Below are 25,741 nucleotides of genomic sequence, written 5' to 3'. Positions count from 1 at the left end.
TATAGGGAACACAGTACATGAAATGCTTTACTGGTCAGATCACCAGTTAAAAACAAAGGGGGGGAAAAATGTTGTTTTTTTTTTTTTTTTTGGCTAACGCAACCACCACATCTAATGCAACAAAATACTTTTTTGGTTTCGGGTTTATTACCGCATTAACAAACCCATTTGCATCCACACTTTCTGTCCTTTTAGTCAACTCCGTTGAACCGCTGATTTCTATGTCCGAGAGCTCAAAATCACTGAAGTAGAAGTCCATTAATTTAAGTGAAAGTGCGGATGGCATGACAGCCTTCTGGAGGACAAGAAATATCAATTAGCTGGAGGCACATCAGAATTATCATAGGTGATCTCCATACAAAAATTAATAGGAAAATAGCTAGGAGCTTCTGCTACTCTGAATCCCCTGCAAAATACATACATCACTGTATAATTACTGCTATGAATGACTTTTTAAAGTGCAAAACCCTACGGGGAACCAATTCGCAATAGTGTGAACCCAGCCTTAGGTTCTGTGTGTTCAGAGATGTTTGTTCCGAAACATACCGGTATACAGCACTAAGCACGAGTACCACTTGGTACAGTGTTTAGCATTGGCCAGCCACAGCATATTTCAGCCTGCTGTAGGCTTTGATAGGCTGCAGGCAGCAAGGCCATGCTGTGCCTGTGCCTCCTTGGCACAATAAAATGCTAGTTTGGAGGCACAGGGATTAGATGCCACGTGTGCAAGCAGCCTTAAAGAGCAACATTAAAAATATACAATTACTTGAGGGAAGGGACATTTAGAAAAATACCCCCAAAATTCATGGCAGCCAGGCTGGACAGGAAAGGGGGCAGTGGGTATAAACCCACCCTTCTGAACCATACCAGGCCACTTTCCTTTAATATAGGGATGGTACCTTGGCATGGCAGCAAAGTACTATGTCCCTGTGTTAAAGAGAAAAACCTGACCCCCCCCCCCCCACATCCCTGTCCCAGTGGACAAGGGGGACTGTGAAAGGAGCTGGCATCTGAAAGTCCCCTTTAAAGTGCCACTTAAAGCGGGAGTTCCGCCTTTTAAAAAAACAAAGTCAGCAGCTACGAATACTGCAGCTGCTGACTTTTAAAATATGGACACTTACCCGTCCAGCGTGCCCGCAATGTCGGCACCCGAAGCCGATTTGTTGCTTGACTCTCGGGTGCTGCTGCCACCATCTTGGGTATGGGAATCGGGAAGTGAAGCCTTGCGGCTTCACTTCCCGGTTCCCTACTGTGCATGCGCGAGTCGCACTGCGCAATCTGGACGGTCCCTGCTGTCTCTGGGATCCGTGTGTTTCCCAGCAGACAGCGGGGCGCCCGCAGAAAGTGGAGTAAATACCCGCAGATTCTGCGGCTATCTGTGCCCGGAAGTGGGTGCAGATACCTGTATTATACAGGTATCTGTACCCCCCCTCCCCCCTGAAAGGTGGCAATTGTGGCACCGGAGTGGGGGGGGGGGTTCCGATGAGTGGAAGTTCCACTTTAGGGTGGAACTCCGCTTTAAGGCATTTTCCAAAAAACCCAAGCAGGCAGGCTATTTATCGCAGAAGACACTGCGGTATGACAATGCCTCTATAATGCCATAACATTATGACCACCCATTATAACCCATCAAGGCACAAGCTCCACTAGACCTCTGATGGCATGCTGTTGTATCTGGCATCCATTCATCAGTAGCAAATCTTTTAAGCCCTGTAAGTTCCAAGTGGGGCCCTCCATGGATTGGACTTGTTTTTCTAGCACATCTCAAAGATGCTCGATTGGATTGAGATCTGGATAATTTGATGGCCTAGTCAACACCTCTAACTCATTGCGTTCCTCAAACCATTCCTAAACTCCTCAGACCAGACCACCCCCTTCCATTGTTCCATGGGCTAGTTCTGATGCTCACATGCCCATTGTAAGCACTTTTGGCTGTGGACGCAGGTCAGCACAGGCACCCTTACCGGTCTGTGGATAAAACAGCCCCATACACAACAAACTACAATGCACTGTTTTGACACCTTTCTATGGAAAGGAGCATCAACTTTTTTGTCAGCAATTTGAGCTACAGTAGCTCCTCTATCAGACTACACAGGCCAGCCTTCACTCCTTGCGTTCATCAGTGAGCCTTCCTTGGACCACATTTGGTAGGTCCTGACCACTGCAAAATGGGAACATCTAACAAGAGCTGCAGTTTTGGAGCTGCTCTGACCCAGTCTTCTAGCCAATTAAATGTGCCCTTGTCGAAGACTTGCAAACCCTTTCGCTTGCCCATAATTGACATTGACCGATGACCTGAACATGATGACCTACCCGTGATGACCTCTGGCAAACTCTTGTTTAAAATGATTGCACCCCAGCAGGGAGCTGAATGCCAAATTTCCTCTTTGACCTCCCAAGACCTCCTGCCCTCTAGCTTCCTTGTCACTTCCTTCTTTGCACACTTACAGGACTTCTTCAGAACCTCTTCCATTCTCTAGCACTCCCTAGCCCACCCTGTACAGCTATATTCTACTTTGCCTTTAGGAGATTCCTGAACACTCATCTCTTTAAGGAAGCTTGTCCTGCCACTGCCTCAGCCCAACAACTGCATTTTACTTTCTCCATCAGCTCATCCCCACACAATTATTACTTTTTTGTATTACTTGCCTTTTAGATTATAAGCTCTCCAGAGCAGGGCTCTCCTGGCTTTCTTGTGTTGAGGCATAGAGTTTAACTTTAGTCTCTTTATTTTGTAAAGTGCTGCTATTGGTTTTATATAATTCCTGTATTATAATAATGGTTTTGTACTCCTCTCTTCAGAGTGCCTGTAAGTGGCGACTTATCTGCTGACTGATGCGAAAGGGAAAGACATGGGAGCCATAAGACTGTCCTGACGCAGGGGAAAAAATAATTCTGCCATTCCATTGGATCACCAGACTGTGTGTAAGTATTTCCTGCAAAGCCATAATCTCCGCCAATACAACTTCTAATTCCAAAGAGACCCTCCCTGGGTCTCGAATGTATTATTTTTTTTTTTTAACCTAGTGGTCCCGATCTCTCTGCACTGTATCCTGGGACTTCTGCTGGAAACACATCTCATTTCCTGTCCCTAAGGAGTTTTGCATCTCACTTGAGATTATAATGTAGAGCAACAACTCCGACGTGCCCATTTCTAAAATGTATCCTTTGTGTGTGTGTGTGTGTGTATATATATATATATATATATTTACACACACAGCCCCAGGTCATACATGTACTGCATCTAAAGCTCTGGGAGGTCACATATGTTGTATCCTGTTGTACTTATCTCAATATTAGGTTTAATCAATACTATAATTTATTTTTTATAGATATCCTATAGCATCCGTCCCTGAAGAAGTGTTTTTACACAGAAACGCGTCGGGTTCTTAGGATGTAGCTATGTGCCTCATTAGGATTTATATCTAGATATACAATTCATTATTTTAAACCCATTAAACCTTAAATCATGCCACCAATTGATACATGAATCAACAATGTTTTTCATCGTTTCTTTGTGCTGATTATGTATATATTTATGAATATGACGTTATCAATATCCATATGTACAAATATGATATAATTTATCAATTGACTCTTCCACATGAGTTGTATTATTGCTATGCATTTACAATTTTACTCGATTTAATAAAACTTGATCTCACATATTTACCTATTAGAGTCAACTACCTCATTTAAAATCCCAAATTGCCTTTCTTTTGTCTGTGTGTAGCAGCGGGTCACAGAAGTTAACCCAGAATTTGTCTTGTAGATATTGCAGGATGAACGGCCATTTATCCAATTATTATCGAGGAGGCTTTGGAAATAATTCTGCAGACTTTAGGTAAACTTGCTTAACGTTACAACCGGACTGATGATTCCTGTAGTTAACTTTGACACCCATAAATGGTTGAAGTACCCCTCTGAACCGCACAATGCCTTCCTCTCACTCTGTAGCCTATCAATCTCTAATCACCCTGTACCATATATTGTCACCCTGTATTCTGCTGTCTCCCTGCACTCACCTTGTTGACTGTGGGTCTGTATTTTTCGGTCACTCTGTGCCCACTCCATACATAGTCTATTTTGTACTCGCCCCATAGACTGTCACTCTTTTTTTTTTTTTTATATACTTTCGCCTTGTACTCCTGTACTCTAAGGTCACCCTGCACTCACCCTATAGACTATAGTCAACCCTTACTGTAATGTTTCCTCTTACTCTTTAGACCGTCTTCCCACATACCTTTGTCACATTGCACTCACTATAGACTGTCACCCAATTCTCTAGTGTCACCCTGCAACTGTTCTATAGACTATAATCGTCAATTCTTCCTTTTCCTTACAGTAATTCCGATGTTACATCAGTGAAGTCAGAGAAAAGAACAAATGCAAAGAGCCTTTATGGTAAGGTGTTGCTTCGGTGACCTAATGACTGTGAACCTTCCTGGTCCTTCCTAGAGAGTACTGTGCAAAAGTTTTTGGCAGGTGTGAAAAAATGCTGTAAATTTAAAAATGCTTTCAGAAATAGAAGTGTTAATAGTTCAGTTTATTTTTATCAGTTAACAAAATGGAAAGTACAGTAAGTCCCCCTACCTATATTTGTAAGTCCAACTTACTCACAAGTCCGACAGAGATCAGCCCTTGTGGACAATGGCTGTGAACACTGATCATTGTGTTCTGGTGGGGGCAGTCTCCCTGTGAGAAAACAATTGCACAGCAGGGGAGATGCACCAATGTTGCTTGTGTTGCTACATCTGTCAGTTTCTTTTTCATTCAGCCAGCTGGATTGAGTGGAAAAAACTGAGTGTGTGTATCTAGTGTGTGAATGTTCGTATGTAGGGAACTTACTGTAAATGTACAGAAGAGAAATCTAAATCAAATCAATATTTGGTGTGGTCACCCTTTGCCTTCAAAGCAGCATCCATTCTTCTAGGTACACATGCACGCAGTTTTTGAAGGAACTAGAAGGGTAGGTTGTTCCTAACGTCTTGACGAACTAACCACAGATCCTCTGTGGATGTAGACTGCCTCAAATCTCTCTGTCTTGTCATGTAATCCCAGACAGACCCAATGATGATGCTGATCAGGGCTCTGTGGGGACCAAGCCATCACATTCAGGACTCCTTTTCCTTCTTTTTGCTGAAGATCATTCCTAATGACATTTGCTGTATGTTTGGGGTCCTTGTCCTGCTGCAGGATAAATTTGGGAGCCAATCGCACTCCTCGCTAATGGTGTGGCATTATGGATAAGCATCTGCCTCTATATTTGTTTGAAAGCATTCTTTACAGCATTTCTTCACACCTGCCTAAAACATTTGACTGTATGTAGGTCAGCAGAGGCTTGAAAGTGAAAAACCTCTACCTGCTAATCCACTTTACAAATCAGTTCCTGTAGAGTATAAGAACCTCATTAGTTATACAGTCCAAATGCTCTGCTCAGTGGCTGTCAGTACACCCCTCTGCTGCACTCCGCCACCAGGCACCTGGCCCTGTAAATGGGTAGAGTAGTATGAACCCTATTCACCCTAATGAGTCTGTTCATTGTTATCAGTCTGTGTGTTTTGTGTTATGGAAGTAAATTGAACAAATTATGAAAGATATTTGGCTTGTGTGGCTCAGCCTGCATTTAATTTGGTAGCTGACCCTGTGTTAATCCAGAACATCAGCGAGCACCCACATGTCAGTATATCATAAAGGATGATGTGGGGAGCCTTCCCATGTCAGTATAGCATAAAAGATGATGTGGGGAGCCTTTCCGTGTCAGTATAGCATAAATGATGATGTGGGGAGCCTTCCCGTGTTGGTATAGCATAAATGATGATGTGGGGAGCCTTTCCGTGTCAGTATAGCATAAGATGATGTGGGGAGCCTTCCCGTGTCAGTATAGCATAAGATGATGTGGGGAACCTTCCCGTGTCGGTATAGCATAAATGATGATGTGGGGAGCCTTTCCGTGTCAGTATAGCATAAGATGATGTGGGGAACCTTCCCGTGTCGGTATAGCATAAATGATGATGTGGGGAGCCTTTCCGTGTCAGTATAGCATAAGATGATGTGGGGAGCCTTCCCGTGTCAGTATAGCATAAATGATGATGTGGGGAGCCTTCCCGTGTCAGTATAGCATAAATGATGATGTGCGGAACCTTTCCATGTCAGTATAGCATAAATGATGATGTGGGGAACCTTCCCATGTCAGTATAGCATAAGATGATGTGGGGAACCTTCCCGTGTCAGTATAGCATAAATGATGATGTGGGGAACCTTCCCGTGTCAGTATAGCATAAATGATGATGTGGGGAACCTTCCCGTGTCAGTATAGCATAAATGATGATGTGGGGAACCTTCCCGTGTCAGTATAGCATAAATGATGATGTGGGGAGCCTTCCCGTGTCAGTATAGCATAAATGATGATGTGGGGAACCTTCCCGTGTCAGTATAGCATAAATGATGATGTGGGGAACCTTCCCGTGTCAGTATAGCATAAGATGATGTGGGGAGCCTTCCCGTGTCAGTATAGCATAAATGATGATGTGGGGAGCCGTCCCGTGTCAGTATAGCATAAATGATGATGTGGGGAACCTTCCCGTGTCAGTATAGCATAAGATGATGTGGGGAACCTTCCTGTGTCAGTATAGCATAAGATGATGTGGGGAGCCTTCCCGTGTCAGTATAGCATAAATGATGATGTGGGGAGCCGTCCCGTGTCAGTATAGCATAAAAAATTATGTGAGGTGGTGACTTCCTGTAACCATACCACTTAATGGCATCCCCAAATTATCTTTATTTTTCCTGGCTCAGACAGTCGAGTTGGTTGTATTATCATTGTGTATTTTATGGCTTTTCTCAATAGGAGGAGATGGAATTTATTTTTTCCGATCTTCATCCAAACAAAAGAAGAAAGGTAGAAGATTTAGTCTTGCAATGCGTGTGCTGTGACCACGTCTGTGTTTTTATTAATGGTACACATTGGTTGGGCTACTTTCACACTGGGGCGGGGGTCGCTGGCAGTGAAGCGCTGCTAGTTTTAGCTAACGGGGTGCTTTTAACCCCCGCTAGTGGCTGAATAAAGGGTTAAAAGCTCCCACAAATCGGCGTTCCGGCAGAGGCGCTCATTGATTGCAATGGCAGGGGCGGTATACACTGCTTCCGCGCCACCTGAAAGATGCTGCTTGCAGGACTTTTTCTAATGCTCTGCAAGCGCACCGCCCAAGTATGAAAGCACTGGGACTGCAGGGGAGGCATTTTTCAGGCACTTTACAGCCCAAAAACGGGCCAGTGTAAAAGGGGTCTTAAGGGCACATATGATTTTTCACCTAAATATTGTTTCCTGAAGCCTACATGTCCTGTAGAGAGAATAGGGGACATTATTTTAAAGTAGAACTTTAGGTAAAAAAAATTAATTGGATGGAGTATGGGAGGGTTATAACCCCCGTAATGTTTAAATGTTAATTTTTTCAGTCTGTGTCCCATTGGGGAGATTTACCCTCCCTTCCTGTCCCAAAACAGGAAGTAAGAAATAAAATCCTTGCTAATTAAGAGAATATTTTACAATAGATGTATCTTATGATGAAGAGGGGCTATACTGGAGGTAACCTCCTTTTGGTCACATTGATTTCTATCCTTAGTGTGAGTACTGTATATTGGGCTTTGCTTAGGTAGAGGGTGTGGTGTTTATTTTTTTTATCTGTCTTTTATATATGTTGTGTGTTTCGTTTTTTTTTTTTTTTTTTTTTTGCATGTGTCTGCAGTGAGATTGCGGTGTTCTTTGTATGAGGAATGCTGTCTGTTGTGGAGTATGACCCTTAGAACAGGGACATGTGGAGTTGTTCTTTTATGAAGTCCGGTTGCTTGTATCTTTAAACATCATTGTGTCGAAAACTCGCTCCTATTGCTGCGCACTACCCCAAAGTGTGGAAATACCGGCAGCAGCTGCAAATCAGTAATTTTGCAGAGGCTACTGGAATGGTAAAATATATACATGCTATTCTTTCATGGCCTGTGTGTTTTTTTTTTTTTTTTTCTTTTTTTTAACAAGTGATCTTGAGGTGACAGGGTCCATTTTAAAAAGCCGAATCTGGAATTAAATTTGACTTAGGCGCAAGGGGATGAGTGTCCCTTTTAAGTTGTCCCATCTGAATAGCTGAATTCTGAGGCTTCACACTTGAAGATCTTCTCCCCCCCCCCCCCCCCAAAGTCCTACACAGGTTGCACAGTGGCAATAACGAAGAAAGGAGAGTTTGGAGGGGCATGACCGAGGACTGGAGGCAAAGCAGGTACCCATCATTCTCTCTATGCTGCCTGGAGACTGGGGTAGTGCTGCTGGGTAAAGATGGATCTTTTCTGGAGCAGTGCAGAATGGCAGGATCTGTAATTGGCAGCTCAGTGAGCTTCCAATTACAGTGTATAGCAGACTGGCAGTGGTAGTATCTTACTGTGGGGGCCACCCACAGCACCACTGTTGACTGACCATACAATTGCAGCTACAGATTGCAGCTGAAATTTCAGAAGACAGACCCCACTTGGTCCCTTTTTTATATAATTTTTGAACCTCATACTCAGGGGGGGGGGGGGGGGCCTGGAGGATCCCTCTTTCAGCCCCTTCTTCTTTGTCCTACAGCTGAAAGCTCAGGACCTTGCTGATAGCTGTGTCCATTTTCTGTTCTGGGATAGACTGTGCACCTTAATTACCCAGAAGTGCTCTGCCCTAAAAACGACTTTCTGCCACCATTTACACGATCATACCCATACTATGACATTGGAAAAAACTAGAATCGCGCTACCCACATAATCCTAAAACTATTAAATCAAAAAATGACATATGAACCACCTATCGTTCAAATCACGTGATAGAATCCTGTGCATATCATAGCAGCAAATTAATTTTTTTTAATAAGGATCAAAAAATTTATCAAAATCCACAATTGAACTTATTACATTCTAAAACATGGTGTCCATGAATTATGAAAATAAACAATAAAAATTTGTGAAAACTAAGATGAAAAAGTATATATACTCAGTCCATAAAGTGCACAAAATAAACTGATTGAGAAATAAAAGAATTGTGAATAAATCAATATACACCAGTGCACCGTGGAAAAAAAAATGTCCATATACATGTGAAAATTACAGGCCCCTGGACGATGTAAGTTATTACGAAATGGGTAGGGCAGAGCGACATGCTGACGTCACCTCGTGCTTCATTCGTTTACCCAGAAGGATGGGTTGTCTGTTTGTGCATTGGCCGGCACAGCAGACCTCAGGCTTTTGTTGAACTACCACATTGTAAGTGCAATACTTTCTTTTAAGTAATAAATATCTGTACGATTTTATACTATTTAGAGCGCTTTTATTTTTTATGCACCACGTATATCCATGTGATGGTCTGACTGCCCAGGAGGTGGTTGCCAAGCATCGTTCTATGTGTCTGCTGTCCTTTGGAGCCAAGCTGTGATCTATTTCATTCACTCCTTGATCCTCTGTTATGGGGGATCACGGTGGTTTGGTGAGAGTCCATTTATGCTGGTTTGGTGGTGGATTCAACGTGGTTTCCTGCTCATAGAGTTGGAAGACGACTTTTGGGTAAACGAATGAAGCACGAAGTGACGTCAGCATGTCGCTCTGCCCTACCCATTTCGTAATAACTTACATCGTCCAGGGGCCTGAAATTTCCACATGTATATGGAAAAAAAAATTCACGGTGCACTGGTATAGTTCACATGCAGCATATCAATGCGTAACCTGTGAAGAAATGTGTTTACCTGCATGGGTATGTACAGGTGTTTTGTGTGTCCCTATGCAGGCAGTCTCATTCATGTCTGTTGGTGCACAGTGGCTGTACAGACAATTTGACATCCATGTGGGTGCTCGGCCACAAACACAGACATGAGTTTGGGTCTGCGCACTCACACAGATGTCAGACTGTGAGCAGCAGCTGTGTCCATGCAGCCACTGTGCCCCAATAGACATGAATCACAAAGGAGACTGCTTGCATGGGGATGCAGAAAACATCTGTACATACCCATTTAGGTAAACGCAGTCCTCCACAGGAAACAATTGCTGCCCCCTTGGAGTTTTAAGGCAGAAGTAACAGAGCAAGTAAAAGGCAATGAAGTGTCACTTTTATGGAGTACACAATATCATACAATTTGTCAACATGAACAATAACATTAAAATATACAAAGTATACCAATGAACATAAAAAAAAAAAATATTACCCTGTATGAAGGTTTTACTAAAACACATGCCCACCTGGTATAGGCCGCTGTGATGTCTGCACTCTCAGCATAGTGAAAGGTAAATTAACTCTTGAACACAGGCAATTATATAAAAAAAAAAATATATATATATATATATATATATACATACATACATACATACATACATACTGCCAAAGTCAAGCTGAGGTCAGTTCATGATTATTGATAGCATGTCACCCACCATGTTTCGGAAATGTATTTTCCTTCATTAGGGGAGGTTTACATTTGGTTGACTTTATCTGAAACAGATATATTTACATAGTGTTTGCACTATAATACATAAGAGCAAGTAGCTTTACATAATAAACTATATAGTATTAGGCTTAGAGGTACTTGCATAAAGGGTTCACTGAAAAAACCTGAGTAAATTATAAAAACAATTACAGGGGATCCATGTTGGCTGAGAGAGTCTGCATGGACAACATAGGTGAACAAGCATGCAACTCCCGGATTAGCCACTGATTCACATCCACAAGAAACACCCTGATGGCTGCACCAGCAAAAGAGTAATAATGTCTAAATGTATTGAGATTAGTACAGAGACCACCCAACCAGTGTGCTGTGACAGCAAAGCGGGGGTATATATTGCCCAGAATTGCCTGTGTTCAAGAGTTCATTTACCTTTCACTATGTTGATGAGAGTGCAGACATCACAGCGGCCTATGCCAGGTGGGCATGTATTTTAGTAAAACCTTCATACAGGGTAATATTTCACACTGCTTCCCACAACCTATGTATCAAGTGAATTGTGGGGAAATTTTGTTAACCACTTACAGACCGGACCATTTTGCTGGTCAAAGACCAGACCACTTTTTGCGATTCGGCACTGCGTCGCTTTAACTGACAATTTCGCCGTCGTGCGACATGGCTTCCAAACAAAATGGACGTCCTTTTTTTTTTCCCCCACAAATAGAGCTTTCTTTTGGTGGTATTTTATCACCCCCTGCGGTTTTTATTTTTTGCGCTATAAACAAAAATAGAGCGACAATTTTGAAAAAAACGCATAATTTTTTACTTTTTGTTATAATAAATATCCCCCAAAAATATATTAAAAAAACATTGTTTTTCCCTCAGTTTAGGCCGATACGTATTCTTCTACATGTTTTTGGTAAAAAAAAAACGCAATAAGCGATTGATTGGTTTGCGCAAAAGTTATGGCATTTACAAAATAGGGATAGTTTTATGGCATTTTTATTAATATATTTTTTTTTTTTACTAGTAATGGTGGCGATCGGCGATTTTTATTGTGACTGCGACATTATGGCGGACACATCGGACATTTTTGACACATTTTTGGGACCATTGTCATTTATACAGCAATCTCTGCTATACAAATGCAGTGATTCCTGTGTAAATGACACTGGCAGTGAAGGGGTTAACCAGTGGGTGGCAGTGTAGGGGTTAAGTGTTCCTAGTGGTGTTTTAATAACTCTGGGGGGGCTGGGCTTTCATTTAGTGAACACTGATCTCTGCTCCAATCACATGGAGCAGAGATCAGCGTTGCTAGGCAGAATGGGGAAATGCGGTTTACAACGGCATTTCTCCATTCAGCCGCCCCGTGAGACGATCGCGGGTATGCCCGCAGCGATCGAGTCCGCGGGACCCGCAACCGGACTCACGTGGGTCCCGACCGGCACGCGAGTGCGCCGCCGGCGACGTGATGGCAGGGCGGCATTAAAGATTGGACGTACCTGTACGCCAATATGCCTGCCCGTGCCATTCTGCCGACGTACAGCGACGTGCGCTGGTCGGGAACTGGTTAACAAATGATTAGCTACTACTAATTGAACCAATGGAGATGCAGTACATGGAGATAAAACAACACTCTGTGTTGGGTCTTGTAAATTCACTTTGTTACAACCATGCCAATGATGTAATTGGGAGACAGTATGGTTGAAGTATAGTCTGGTATTGGACAATGCTAGGTCACCTTCATCTTTAGGTAACTTTAGTATATAGTCTAATTCTGGGTGGCTATATTTCCAATCTAAAGCCTAGTACACATAGGCCAAATGTTGGCCGGTTCAATAGAAACTACCTAGCATTCGGCCCATATGTATGGCAGCCGGTCCGACAGAAGCTGGCCGTTTGGCTGGCTTCTGTCGAAGACTCATGATCGAAAATGGTCTTCCGACTGGCTCCCGGTCAGCACTCTCAGCCAATGACTGAAAGCACTGACCGGAGTGGTATGGCAGGGGGTGGCATCCCCCTGTCGGAACACAATAGCACAGCAGGGGAGATTGCTGTACTAACATCAGATAGTTAGTACAGTTGCTCTGATCTGAGCTGTCCGTTCATTCTTTATCGTTCAACCTGCTGGGTTGAACCAAAAAAAAATACTAGTGGTGTGTACCATGCTTAAATCTAATAGAAGAATCAAGTTCCTGTCAACCTAGTCATGAACTTGTGGTGTAACTACGACTTCCAGATATTTAAAAGTTGTAACTACTGAAATTTAATTTGCCGGAGATGGAATCTCAGTAGGTGTAGGGTCAAGCAGTAAAAGTACCGACTTTTCCTAATTGATTATTGAAGCCGAAAAAGGAACCATATATAGTAGTTAAAGACATAGCTGCAGCTAAAGATGACGAAGTATTGCCCCAAAAATAACAATGTGTTGGCCACAACATTTCTGAAGGTTGCCCTGGCTGTGTCTATAATGGTCCTCACAGGTTGACAAACTGTTCCACTTGTTGACCACCTAACTGTAAATGTACATCATTAGTTGTTAAATATCAGGGTTTTGGCTGCAGCTAGATGTCATAACCCTGTGATCCATGGGGCAGATTCACTGCAAGATCTTTTATAAGAGATTCCTAGTGGTTCCTGGGCTATCGTTTAATGATTGCTTAACTCGGGAACCATCTGACATCAACTGTGTTTTTGCATAGAGATGCATGATGGCTAGATGGCCACCGCTCCTCTCTATGCCCTTGGATGACCGGAGTGACATCAACATCACTTCTGGTACTCAAGCCATGCAAACATGTTTTTTTTTTCTTAAAGTTAAAGATCAAAAACAATTTTTTTTTTTTTGATCATTTGCTTTTAAGGGTAGAGGAGAGATTTGGGGTCTTTTAGACCCCCAGATTTCTCTATAAAGAGTACCTGTCATGCTGTATTGATATTGCATGGGACATTCACATTCCTTGCAATAGCAATAAAAGTGATCAAAATGTTTTTCTTTTTAAAGGGACAGTGTAAAAATAACTATAATAAAATAAAAAAACATTTTTGAAAGTGTCCTTGTGTTCTCGTGCGCAGTAGTGAATGCATATATAGGTCATGCCCACATAGGTAAACGGTGTTTGCACCACACATGTGAGGTATCGCCGTGAATGTCTGAGTGAGAGCAATAAAGTCTAGCAAAAAATACAGATTTTAACTTGTAAGCAACAAATGTCAGAAAAAAGGCCGGGTCAGCAAGTGGTTAAAAATGCTTTGGGAAAATGGCCAAAAACCTTACACTCTTGAAAATTTGGATGTATCAATGCTGCACTGTTGCCTGAGATGTGTGTATCTGTGGTGTTGCTGTATTTAGCTATTCGGCTGAAAAGCTGACCCCCCCCCCCCTTTTTTTTTTTTCTTTGGAGACGTGTTTTCTGCTGCCTCTAGTGAAAACATTCAATGCACTAACCATAATGAAACACTTACACATCTGCCTGCAGGTTCCCAATATATCAAGTCTGTGTTCGTGTTCTTGTCTGTCTCTCACTCTCTCTGCTCTCTTTCGTACCAATCTTAGAGAAAATTGAGTACTGCCCGTGATACTTTTTATGCCCAATACGGCTAAAATCACATCATGTACTGATCTCAGTTATTTCATCGCTGCCTGTTTCATAGACCAGCTGTGGCACTTAATTTTTAGGGATATTTCACTGTGTGTGTGTGTATGTATGTGTATGTGTATGTATATGTATATGTATATATATATATATATATATATATATATATATATATATATATATATATATATATATATATATATATATATATATATATATATATATATATATATATATATATATATATATATATATTTAGCTAAAATATAAGTATAAGAATGTTGATTACCACTCTTCCAGTAGCGGTAGGTCCCCTGCATTCTGCTATCTAGTTGTTTTAAAGGTATATGTTTTTCTTTTTGAGTGTTATGGTTAGGCTGGTGGAAAACCACCTCCTTATGGTTTGGAAAATCACCCTGACCACTTGCTGTGTCAGAATTAAACCTGAACCTAACCACTTCTTTATTATGTGTCAGAATACAGAATAAAACCTGACTCTGAACATTTTCTAATTATGTGTCTGACAATAAAATCTGACCCTGACCACATCTGAACAGAAAGGCAGCCTGATTTGTCTCTAATTGAGTCCCGAAATTGCTCTCAAGTGTCCCCTAAAGAGTAACACGGTGTTAGGATAGCATTGTGGGTCTTACAGACATTTTCTGAAGTCCACCTTAGAAGATGCAAAATGCACATCTAACCAGTACCGATAGCATTTAACTCGCTGTTGAGAACAATCACCTGATGTGGCAGGGGGTGAGGTCGGGACCTCCTCTCCTGTTGTGCACCAACAGTAGTTGGGTGATGGGTGTGTATATTCTGATTTGTGTCATAAATTTGTTTTTTGTTCACAGAGCAAAGAAAAAACTATGCCCGGGACACTGCCAGCATCATATCAGAGACCAGCCAGTACCATGTGGAGGTATGTTTTGATGATCCCTTTTGTTGAAGTAGAGTTGGCATGATAAAGTAAATTTAAGTCTTGTAGGGCAACTACAAAACCTCTTTCCTGAAAAATCGCATTGGTTATTTCCATGCCCTGTCACTGTTTAGTAAATGTAATAGTTGCAATTAAGGCTGTCCACACACCAATGTTTCTGTTGAGTATTTCTAGTAAAACATTGTGTGATAGAGTTTGCTGTCTATATGCATGTACCCAGGTCCTATGGCTTCTTCAATGTTCTCATAGTTATAGGAAATGATGAGTGTTGAAGAGAAAAGATTCCTGTTTAACGCTAATTTCTGTGTTGCTGTATACATATCTGATACCATCCATTGATCACATGGCGAAATGTCTACAGGCACAAGACATTGATTTGCTGGATTGTTTAGGGTGACTTCTCTGAGTTCTGTTAATTTTACTTGAAATAGGAGGCCTGGAAGCCTTCCTGTAAAGTGTCACAGAATTCCCCCATATTCCCTTCCATATTTAAGTCCTTGTCCTGAGGTATACTGCCTCGGTCTCCTGTTGTGATCCTGCTGACAATGTCCTACAGCACCTCACCACCTTCACCATTGATCGGAAGGACGCCATGCTAACTGTGGACGATGGGATCCGGAAGTTAAAGTTACTTGATGCCAAAGGGAAAGTGTGGACCCAAGATATGTATCTGCACGTTGATGACAAAGGTGTTAGTTTGTCCGATATAGAATCAAAGGTAATCCTCCTGTGTTGCCATCTTGTATTTTTTTATTATTTTTTTTTTATTATTATTTAACTATGAAGCACGTTTTTTGTGTCATTTTCTGTCTGGGTTGATTGTGGACTGGCCACAGTATGTTGTAGAAAGTACCTTGCCGGTAGTTGATGTAGTTTGAACTCAAGGCTATGTCTTTTAATGTTGTCCTTGTGGCTCTTGGGTAACCCAACTGCTGTCATATTGGGGGGTCATCCACAGGGAGGGCACTTGTTTAATTACATTTGTTTGGGTAAGGACTAATTGGCAGTATTTTTATTTTTTTAGGGCAGCCTTGTTTTCTGAGAGAACTGCTACTAGAGCTGCATACAATATATCACACTTGGCTTATCTGGGAACAATTGTAACAATTTGTACTGCTTAGCATATAGTTTTTGTTTTTAGCCCAAATTATTTTCCCTACCTTGTGCTGCTGGACAGTGTCCTTGACCATGTCTTATTTCAGACATGATTGGTATTCCATACAGATCAGGAAGTGGAAAGAGTCAAATGAGAGACTGCAACTCTGAATCCTCCTCCTTGCCAGGTCATGTGTGGAAATACAACAAGCTGCCTCATAAGAGATATCTTGTAATAATATATAGCAAAACCTATGGAGGCTTTCATACTGAACATGAGCTGACCACTCACTCAGTGGTCCATTCCCTCACTTCCCTGCCAGATATTCTTGTTATATGATGCGGTCAGTTACTGCATGTTTGCGGTGTGACATGGAGGGATAGTCCTTACCTGGGCCATTTCCTGTCAGCATTCTTCTCTCTCCAATAGCATACATAGCTGTGCTAGTAGCAGTTATTGTAGCAGCGGGCAGAGTAGTGGACCTGTTAGTTTATGTAGTAGTTGACATTGTACACAAGGCATAGTGCTGGATATAGCTATTCGTGTAGTGGTTGACAAAGTGGCAGTTGACATTGTCGCAGCTAATGCATTAATAGGCATAGGGGTGGATGTAGCAGTTGATATAGTAATGCGAATATTAGTGCATGTAGAAGTTGATTTAGCAGGTGTAGTGATAGATCTGGCAATTGATATAGCGATGGACATAGTGGTGGACCTGGCAGTTGATGTAGCACTGGTTTTAGTTGTGCAGTGGGTATAGTGGTTGACATGACAATTAATATAACAGTTGGCGTTATGGTCCACCTGTTCATTTTTGTAGCAGTTGGCATGGCAGATTTGCACAATATGTGATATTTCGTTTTTGCACAGACTGAATTAGAGAACTTTCCTACAAGCACCATTCAGCACTGTAAGGCTGTGATGAAGGCCTGCAGATACGATTCCATACTGGCCCTTATTTGTAAAGAGCCAACACAAAGCAAAGCTGATCTGCACCTCTTCCAGTGTGATGAGGTAAAGGTAGGTCTTCGTGACTGTTTGCCATTGTGTTATCCCCATCACTTGGTGTAGACGCGGTGGCTTGCTCAGTTTGTAACCTGTATGCTGCACTTCTGTTTGGCTTTTCTGCCTACCCCAGTGCACGAATTCACCTTCCTCCACCCATTGCATGTCTACCCATCCTTTTCCAATGCATGAATTCACCTTTCTCTCCCACAGTGCACAGTTTTTTACCTCACTCCCCCACCCCCCCCCCCCCCCCCCCGTGCATAAAATTGCCTTATTGTTCCCAGCGCATGTTCTCCCTTCTCAACCCACTGCAGGAATCCCATCCCTTTCCCCACTCGCTCTCCACTGAACGGATTCTCATTATTCACCTCCGTGACGATGGCCAAGAGTAGAGAATGGAGGACATATATTGAAAGATTCTTTCACTACTTGGAATAAAGCCTTTTCAAATAAATAATGCACATTTAAAGCAATGCAACTGATCAGACTGGTGCGAATGGATCCTAAAAGTGTAAATCAAGCTTACTTTTTAGCAGATAGCAAATTCTACAACAGCAGCACAGACCGAAGAAAAATGCTGTTTTTTTTTTTTGTTTTTTTTAAGAGTAAGGAAAACTAGAACCCTCATCAGATTTTTGTTTTTTTTCTTTCTGTCTGTGTCTCTGTTGCAGATCTTTCCGTACTAAGGGCTTATTTCTCTAAGGAGCTCAAAGAAGAGCTCCTTTTGAGCTCTTATTTTTTCTGCCTAGAAACTCCCCACTATGTTAGCCAATTTGTCCATGCACACGATAGGCGTTTTCAGCTATATGCTCCTATAGGCAGAACCCCCCCACCAAACTCGCGTTTTTAAGAGGAGCTAATGCTCCCAAGAGCTCAAAAAAGCTCAGACGTGCAAAAAACGTTTGTTTCCAGCTTTTTGTTTTCTTTAGACAATGGTTAAGAAAATACTATCTAGGAAGGTTTATGAAAACAAAAAATGCTTATGCTCAGAAAATCTCGATAGAGCTCAATAAAAACGCGAGAAAGAGGACAAAAAAAAAGCTTTTCAAGCTTTTATAGGCAGAAATAAAAGATCAAATGCAACTTTTTTTAAGCTGCAGTCTGCTTGAGCCCTTGCGGTCTCGTAAAACAATCAGGAAGTAAGGAGAAATCTTGGATTGCAGTAAAAACTCAATCAAGGATTTAATCCTTGCCTAATGCATCCAAAAAAAAATTTTTATTTTTTTTTGTACCGACATACACTTGACTTCTTTTGCTGGATGAAGGTTATTTAATATTATTAAAAGTTACCAAAACGAGACAGGACCGTACTAGAAAAATGCCTTTAGGGTCCGTTCACACAGGAGCAACACGACTTGTAGGCGACTTGAGTGAGGCAACTTGGACACGACTTGAGTTAAGATCACAGCACGACTTGGGACGACTTCAACACGACTTGTGATGACTTCAACCTGACTTGGGACGACTTAAAGTCGCCCCAGGCCAGGCGACTTTTGCCGTGGCCAAGCAGAGAATGAGCTCAAGGGGGAACTCCACTCCAAATTTCTGAAAAAAATTTGGTGTGGGTTCCCCCTCCGAGAGCATACCAGGCCCTTAGGTCTGGTATGGATTCCAAGGGGAACCCCCTACGCCGAAAAAACGGCGTGGGGGTCCCCCCAGATCCACACCAGACCCTTATCCGAGCACGCTACCCGGCCGGCCAGGAAAGGGGGTGGGGACGAGCGGGCGGCCCCCCCCCTCCTGAGCCGTACCAGGCCGCGTACCCTCAACATGGGGGGGTGCCTTGGGGGAGGGGGGGGCGTGCGGCCCCCCCACCCCAAAGCACCTTGTCCCCACGTCGATGAGGACAAGGGCCTCTTCCTGACAACCCTGGCTGTTGGTTGTCGGGGTCTGCGGGCGGGGGGCTTATCTGAATCCGGGAGCCCCCTTTAATAAGGGGGCCCCCGGATACCGGCCCCCCACCCTATGTGAATGAGTATGGGGTACAATGTACCCCTACCCATTCACCTGTGAAAAAAAGTACAAAAAAAACACAACACAGGGAAAAAATATTTTATTGCACAGCTCCGGGGGTCTTCCGTCTTCGGGGGTCTTCTCGCCGGACTCCTCCGCTATCTTCTTGTAGCTCTTTTGCTAGCGGAGGAGTCCGGCTTTCTTCCTCGCCGCCGGCCTCTTCTCCCGTCTTCGGGGGTCTTGTCCCCCTCTTCGGTTCTTCTGCCGGGCCACCGCGCCTTCTTATAGCTCTTTTACAGGCGGTGGCCCGGTCTTCTGTCGCCGCCGCCTTCCGTTCTTCTCCTTATTCTTCTCCTTGAGATGTTGACTCGATGAGCTCTCCGGCCGCAATGCCAGGGACGCGCTGCGCTGCCACTTATATAGGGACAATGGGGCGGTGTCACATGGGTTGATGTCACATGGGTTGATGTCACATGGTGACCCCACCCCCTTACCATGTGACATCAACCCATGTGACCAACCCATGTGACATCAACCCATGTGACACCGCCCCATTGTCCCTATATAAGTGGCAGCGCAGCGCGTCCCTGGCATTGCGGCCGGAGAGCTCGTCGAGTCAACATCTCCAGGAGAAGAAGAAGGAGAAGAACGGAAGGCGGCGGCGACAGAAGACCGGGCCACCGCCTGTAAAAGAGCTATAAGAAGGCGCGGTGGCCCGGCAGAAGAACCGAAGAGGGGGACAAGACCCCCCGAAGTCGGGAGAAGAGGCCGGCGGCGGGGAGGAAGAAAGCCGGACTCCTCCGCTAGCAAAAGAGCTACAAGAAGATAGCGGAGGAGTCCGGCGAGAAGACCCCCGAAGACGGAAGACCCCCGGAGCTGTGCAATAAAATATTTTTTCCCTGTGTTGTGTTTTTTTTGTACTTTTTTTCACAGGTGAATGGGTAGGGGTACATTGTACCCCATACTCATTCACATAGGGTGGGGGGCCGGTATCCGTGGGCCCCCTTATTAAAGGGGGCTCCCGGATTCCGATAAGCCCCCCGCCCGCAGACCCAGACAACCAACGGCCAGGGTTGTCGGGAAGAGGCCCTTGACCTCATCGACATGGGGACAAGGTGCTTTGGGGTGGGGGGGCTGCACGCCCCCCCTCCCCCAAGGCACCCCCCCATGTTGAGGGCACGCGGCCTGGTACGGCTCAGGAGGGGGGGGGGGGCGCCCGCTCGTCCCCACCCCCTTTCCTGGCCGGCCGGGTAGCGTGCTCGGATAAGGGTCTGGTGTGGATCTGGGGGGGACCCCCACGCCGTTTTTTCGGCGTAGGAGGGTTCCCCTTGGAATCCATACCAGACCTAAGGGCCTGGTATGCTCTCGGAGGGGGAACCCCCGCCAAATTTTTTTCAGAAATTTTGGCGTGGAGTTCCCCCTTCAGAGCTAATAATTCTGTCAAAGTCGCCTCCGTATAGACAGAAATCCGACTTGGAGGCGACCTCCATTGAGATCAATGGGTACCGGTCGCCGACAAGTCGGATTCAAGTAGTACAGGAACTTCTTTTGAAGTCGGAGCGACTTCAGTAGTGTGCATTAAGACAGCTCTCATTCACTTACATTGGTTTTTAAATGTTGTCCGACCTGAGGCGACTTGGGGCGACTTGAAGTCGGATCCCAAGTTGCCCCTGTGTGAACGGACCCTTAGTGTGGCTCTCTTTCAGTAAATCTACTGAAGATCTAGGGTCTACTAGATGCAAGCAAAAATAAAAAAAATTATTTGAATACTCTGGGCGTACCCTGTCAATGTATACGTAGATTTAGTACTTGGCTCAGGGTTTCTCAACCAGGCTTCCATGGTACCCTACAGTTCCTCCAGAGGTTGCTAGGGGTTCCTTGAGCAATAAACAAGTTCTGCCTCCGAAATAAGTTCCTACTGACATCGTTGATCTTTTTAGCTACCCAGAAGGGGGCAATTCTTCCCATTGATCATCACATTGATATATCATGAGCTGTAGATATAGGAATTTTAGCAGGGGTTCCCTGGGACCAGAATGTTATTTCAAGAGTTCCTCTGTGCTGAAAAGGTTGAAAGGCATACGTAGCTGATCCAGTCCTGTAAGACTTGTAATGGTGAGTAAAAAAGTGCTTTCTAAAACCCTTAACACTATTAATATACTGTATGTAATGGCACTCAAATGGTTAAATAAGCTCATGGCACCCAATCACTTCTATATCAGCCTAAGTGCCTCAACCCTCCTAACTAACGGTGCTGGTGCTCAACTGGGACCACTACAGGGGGACTCGGGAGGACAAGTGGGTGGAGACTGGCTACTTGCCATGTTCCTGATTTTATCTGTGTTGTGTGAACCTAGAAGCTCTGAACTCGCCCAGCAACGGCATCGGCTCAAACAGGCAGAGAACAGAATACCTGGCACTGCCACTGTACTATAATATAGGGAACTTTTTACCACCCACTTTATAAATACCACAAAGACTAAAAACAAAGTAAAAGGTATAAATAATCATATAATAAAAACACGTAAAACATATACATGTGGTTAGTATGCCTTGTGTTCATGTAAATGCCAATTACACAGCATTGATATATCCACACAAACGCCAGAGGTAGTAGAAAAATTATTGGATCGTCATTTAGGTTTAACTATAAACTGATGTCCCCCAATTCAAATTAAATTTTTACGTTTTTCTGGTTTTCAGAAGGGAATACAAATATGAGGTTAGATGTTTCTTAATGACTTTTACAGTCTCATCTTTTATTTTTAGTTGAAAATTTGGAGAATCTATTGTTTGTGTGCAACAAAACTGTGATTTTTTACTTAAAAACAACCTGATTTCCTAAGCATTTGTTCAAGTACTAATCATCATACAAATTGGAGAACCTTTTTAATTGCACTTGCTATCTATACAAGTAGGTTTGAAGGGTATTTAGGTAACTTTAAGCAAATGATAAGCACTTAAGAATGTGTGTGTGAAAAAATGGTAAAGGCATTATTTCTACTCCTAAATAAAGCCTCCCCTTCCCTCTTTAGCTATTTTTGTGGGGTTGCTGATTTATTTATTTTTACCATTTCTATGCTAACTTTATTTCATTGGAAAAAAAAATGCCAGAAACATAATTTTAGAGGTATATTTATAAAGCAGTAGCTTTATTTATAAAAAAAAATGTATTTCATGTGTATCCTCTTGGTGCATGTTTTTTAAATTACCATAATTTTTTAATTTATTTTTTAATCTTTAACATTTTTAATCTTGTGCTTAAATTACCATAATTGATTCACCTGCAGTGAATCTTTGGTGAATGTCACATTTACAGCTTTTTAAATATGCCCTTTAGGCTCGTTAACACCATATGTGCATAAATAGCAATGGAAAAAACTTTTGACTTGCATAGAATATTTTAACATAGGTCTCTGCAAGGACACAAAAAACAAACCAATTGTTTTTTATGTGCCCTGTTCATACCATAACTCCCAACTTTTTGAGATGGGAATGAGGGACACCTATTGGCAAAGTAATGTATTTATTTATAGATTTACCCCCCCACGGCCCCTTAAAGGAGAACTATACAAAAAGTTATTAGTTAAACCCATGAGTGATTTTTATTTTTTCCCACTACTATTACTTTATACTGGATTTTTAAATTTACAAGTGCAGCAATCTAGAAATTGGATGAAAGGTTTAGCAAAGGAAAAGATAAATTGTGCATTTTATATACAACTGTATAGATCAGACTAAAATGAGGGACAAATAAGGAGGAACGATTGACAGAGGGACTTGGTTCCAAATCAGGGACAGTCCCTTGAAATCAGGGACAGTTGGGAGCTATGCAGAGCAACATAAATTCTCTGCAAGGGTGCAAAGAAAACAATTGATCTGAGTTTTTTTCTGTGCAAAAGACTGCATACATGTTCCAAATTTCTGCGCAGAAAAACAGGGAGCATAGAGAACAATTGTTTTCTTTGTGCCCTTGCGGAAACCGGTGCAGAAACACTCACAAGGATTAAGCACTTTTTGTGAAACGCGTGTCCTGAACATAGTGGACCCCTCCTTTTTTGTGTTTTTGTTTTTAGTCTTTTGATTCTACAATAAACCTTTTTCATTACTGGATGTGCCGCTTTCTCTCTTTGTTTGTATGGACGTCTCATATTCACTCACATATTTGCATGGTGCGAGTAAGGCTTTTAGTGTTATAAATATACCAAACAGCAAAAAAAAATTTGCACGTTCTATCCATGGTTTTTACACTACTTCTGGTCAAACTGGAAAAAATATATACATATAAAAAAGAAAAATTCTTTATATAAAACAAGTAAAATAAAATCATTTGTAGCTGCTGATATCATCGGAATATAATCTGGTTTGTCCCAAAAAAAAAAAAAATACACAATATCATAATTAATGACGTTTATTTCCAAAGTTTGTCCTTGGCAATATGTAAAAAATGATCTTCTCTATTGATGGTATGGAGCACCCAGCAGTTGTGCCATTCAGCACTGTACACAGAGGGATTTTCACATCAAGCATTGCTTGAACATTCACCTTGTGATTGGTCCTCCTTTTTTTCGTATAGAAAGAATTCTCAAGTACAGGAAGCTGCTGTATGTTCAGAGAGAAAAGACTTTGTTTTAATGTATGAGAAAAGTTGTTGGTGGGATGCCATGCCAGTTTTCATATTGGCTATGGAATGGCATCCTGCATGAACCCCTTCCAGAAGAATTGTTGAATCGCTCCATAAAGGGGCCAGATACTGTCCTGCAAAAGTAAATCATTAAAATAATGCTCTAGGCAAAAAAGAAAATGGCATAAATGATGCAGTCTGATGGTAGCATTATCAGCCGTTTTTTGGTTTTTCTGAATCGCCTTTGTAGCATAGTTGTATTTCCTATTAATCCAACAAGTAGTTCCGATTTTCCACTCCCTGTGACAAGGTGACAACGCTGTTCTGCAGTGAAATCAAACACCCTGAGCAAGCAAATTCCAGCTAACACTTTTTATGCAATTTGTGCATTTTTTTTTTTCTTTTCTTTTCGAATGCATTCTTTTTTTAACTAAGGTTGCACCGATACCGTTTTTTTTTTTTTTGTTTTATTGGTTCCAATACTTTGGTCACGCGAGTACCGATACTTTGCAGTGCGATTTGCGGCAATACAAAAAACATTGTTTCAAATCGCACTGCAAAGAATCACATGCGTTTTGAACTGGAATGCTGTGTGATACCTGTCAGTATCACATGCAATTTCCCCCACCACTCGCGCGCGCGTGTGTGTGTGTGTGCGTGTTCCATCTAGTGGGCAGTTTAAAAAAAAAGATAGAACTCACAGTACGTTTCTGGCCACGTGCAAAATAATTTACATAGGTGTTCCTGCCTGCCGATGATGAAATCAGGGCCGGTGGCGGTGCTCACAGGACTGTGACCTGGGACCCTATCGGTATAGGGCAAAAGTTATGTCTGCATCTCCTCCAGCACTGTGAACACCTCCAGTGGCTGTGATTTCTTATCATCGGTGGACTGGGACACCTATGTACAGTAGATTATTTTGCATGTGGCCAGATATATATTGTGATTTTTAACACTTTTTTTTTTTTTTTTTAAACTGCCCACTAGCTGGCACTTTTCCCTTTTCTACACACACACCCACACCCGCGATGGATGGGGGAAATCGCATGCGATTCAGACAGCGCTGCATTTCTGTTTAATATTAAATCATGTAATTATTTTTATTTATTTTGTGTTGACGCAAATCCCACTGCAAAGTATCGGTTTTGGTATCGGGAGCATTTGGGTGAGTACTGATACTCGTGCAAATGTTTTGTATTGGCGCTTCCCTATTTTTCACTTTAATAAGGCTTTAAAGCAACCCTATTTCATAATTTAAAACTGATAATAAACCTTGTGTCTGCAGAGAGAAGAAAGCAAATACTATGTCTGCTGCCTGTGCCATCAAATGCAGCTCGGTTTAAGAGGGTTGAGTTAACCATTGATCATCATGTCACCCATGCCACCCAATGGTTTCTTCTGCTGCTCAACATCACAACCTGATTCCTTTAATTCTTTACAGGAGCGGCTTTTCTCAGCAAATGTACTTGTCTGACAGGGTCGCTTTTAAGAGTTACTTGTTCATACACCTACATGCAGGAATTCAGGGCTTTATTCTGATAGAGCTTAGGAAGAAATATTTTTCCTGTGAAAATTATTTTGTTTTTATTTGGTCTTTTTTTGCTTGGCCTTTATATGGGCCCTTGTCTATTTTCAGCCTAAGTAGGTGTGAGTAGATCTCCCTCTTATGCTTCATATTCCAATAAGGTTAGTGACTGACAAAGGGAAGAGCCCAGTGGCAAGACGTTAAACCTGAGACCCATTAACTTGGCAGCCCAAACTATATCACAGGAACAATGGAGCTGAGGGACATGGCTAGACAACAGAAATTTGATAAAATGATTGACAACCGAAGTGAGAGCACATCACCCAATATACAGTAGATGATGATAATCATCACGCAGTATGGTTGTAATTCACAGACCACACCTATATGAATAGACCCAGCTGAAATCCAGAAACACAATATTATTTTGTTCTAAAAAAAAAAAAATTATATACGTATATTTTATTCTGTACAGATTTCCATCCAGTGGCCTTCCTGCTGCTTCATGTAGACTAGTGGCTGTAAATTATAATAGTGCTGCAGTTATTTCACAT

The 25,741-nt window shown here is 42.5% G+C and overlaps 1 protein-coding gene across 21 annotated transcripts in view; it reads left to right on the top strand.

Annotated features, from left to right (window-relative positions):
- Positions 1-25,741, top strand: part of EPS8 (EGFR pathway substrate 8, signaling adaptor) — a 293,475-nt gene that overhangs the window by 215,356 nt on the left and 52,378 nt on the right. For 15 of the 21 annotated variants that reach the window (XM_077468593.1, XM_077468592.1, XM_077468591.1 and 12 more), the window contains 6 exons: positions 2,803-2,925; positions 3,773-3,844; positions 4,346-4,404; positions 14,896-14,963; positions 15,538-15,699; positions 16,948-17,097. In XM_077468593.1, coding sequence (XP_077324719.1) covers positions 3,783-3,844; positions 4,346-4,404; positions 14,896-14,963; positions 15,538-15,699; positions 16,948-17,097 — 501 coding nt within the window. In that variant the 5' untranslated portion in view covers positions 2,803-2,925; positions 3,773-3,782. Of the gene's footprint in view, positions 1-2,802; positions 2,926-3,733; positions 3,845-4,345; positions 4,405-14,895; positions 14,964-15,537; positions 15,700-16,947; positions 17,098-25,741 lie in introns of all 21 variants that reach the window. The other 6 variants (XM_077468596.1, XM_077468597.1, XM_077468599.1 and 3 more) reach the window with 5 other exon arrangements.

This window comes from Lithobates pipiens, unplaced genomic scaffold (assembly GCF_037356315.1).
Source record: "Lithobates pipiens isolate NorthernLeopardFrog02 unplaced genomic scaffold, aLitPip1_a1.2 Scaffold_8, whole genome shotgun sequence".
NCBI classification, from domain to species: domain Eukaryota; kingdom Metazoa; phylum Chordata; class Amphibia; order Anura; family Ranidae; genus Lithobates; species Lithobates pipiens.
Note: the sequence above shows the minus strand (reverse complement) of the source record. Positions and strands in the feature narration are given on the sequence as shown.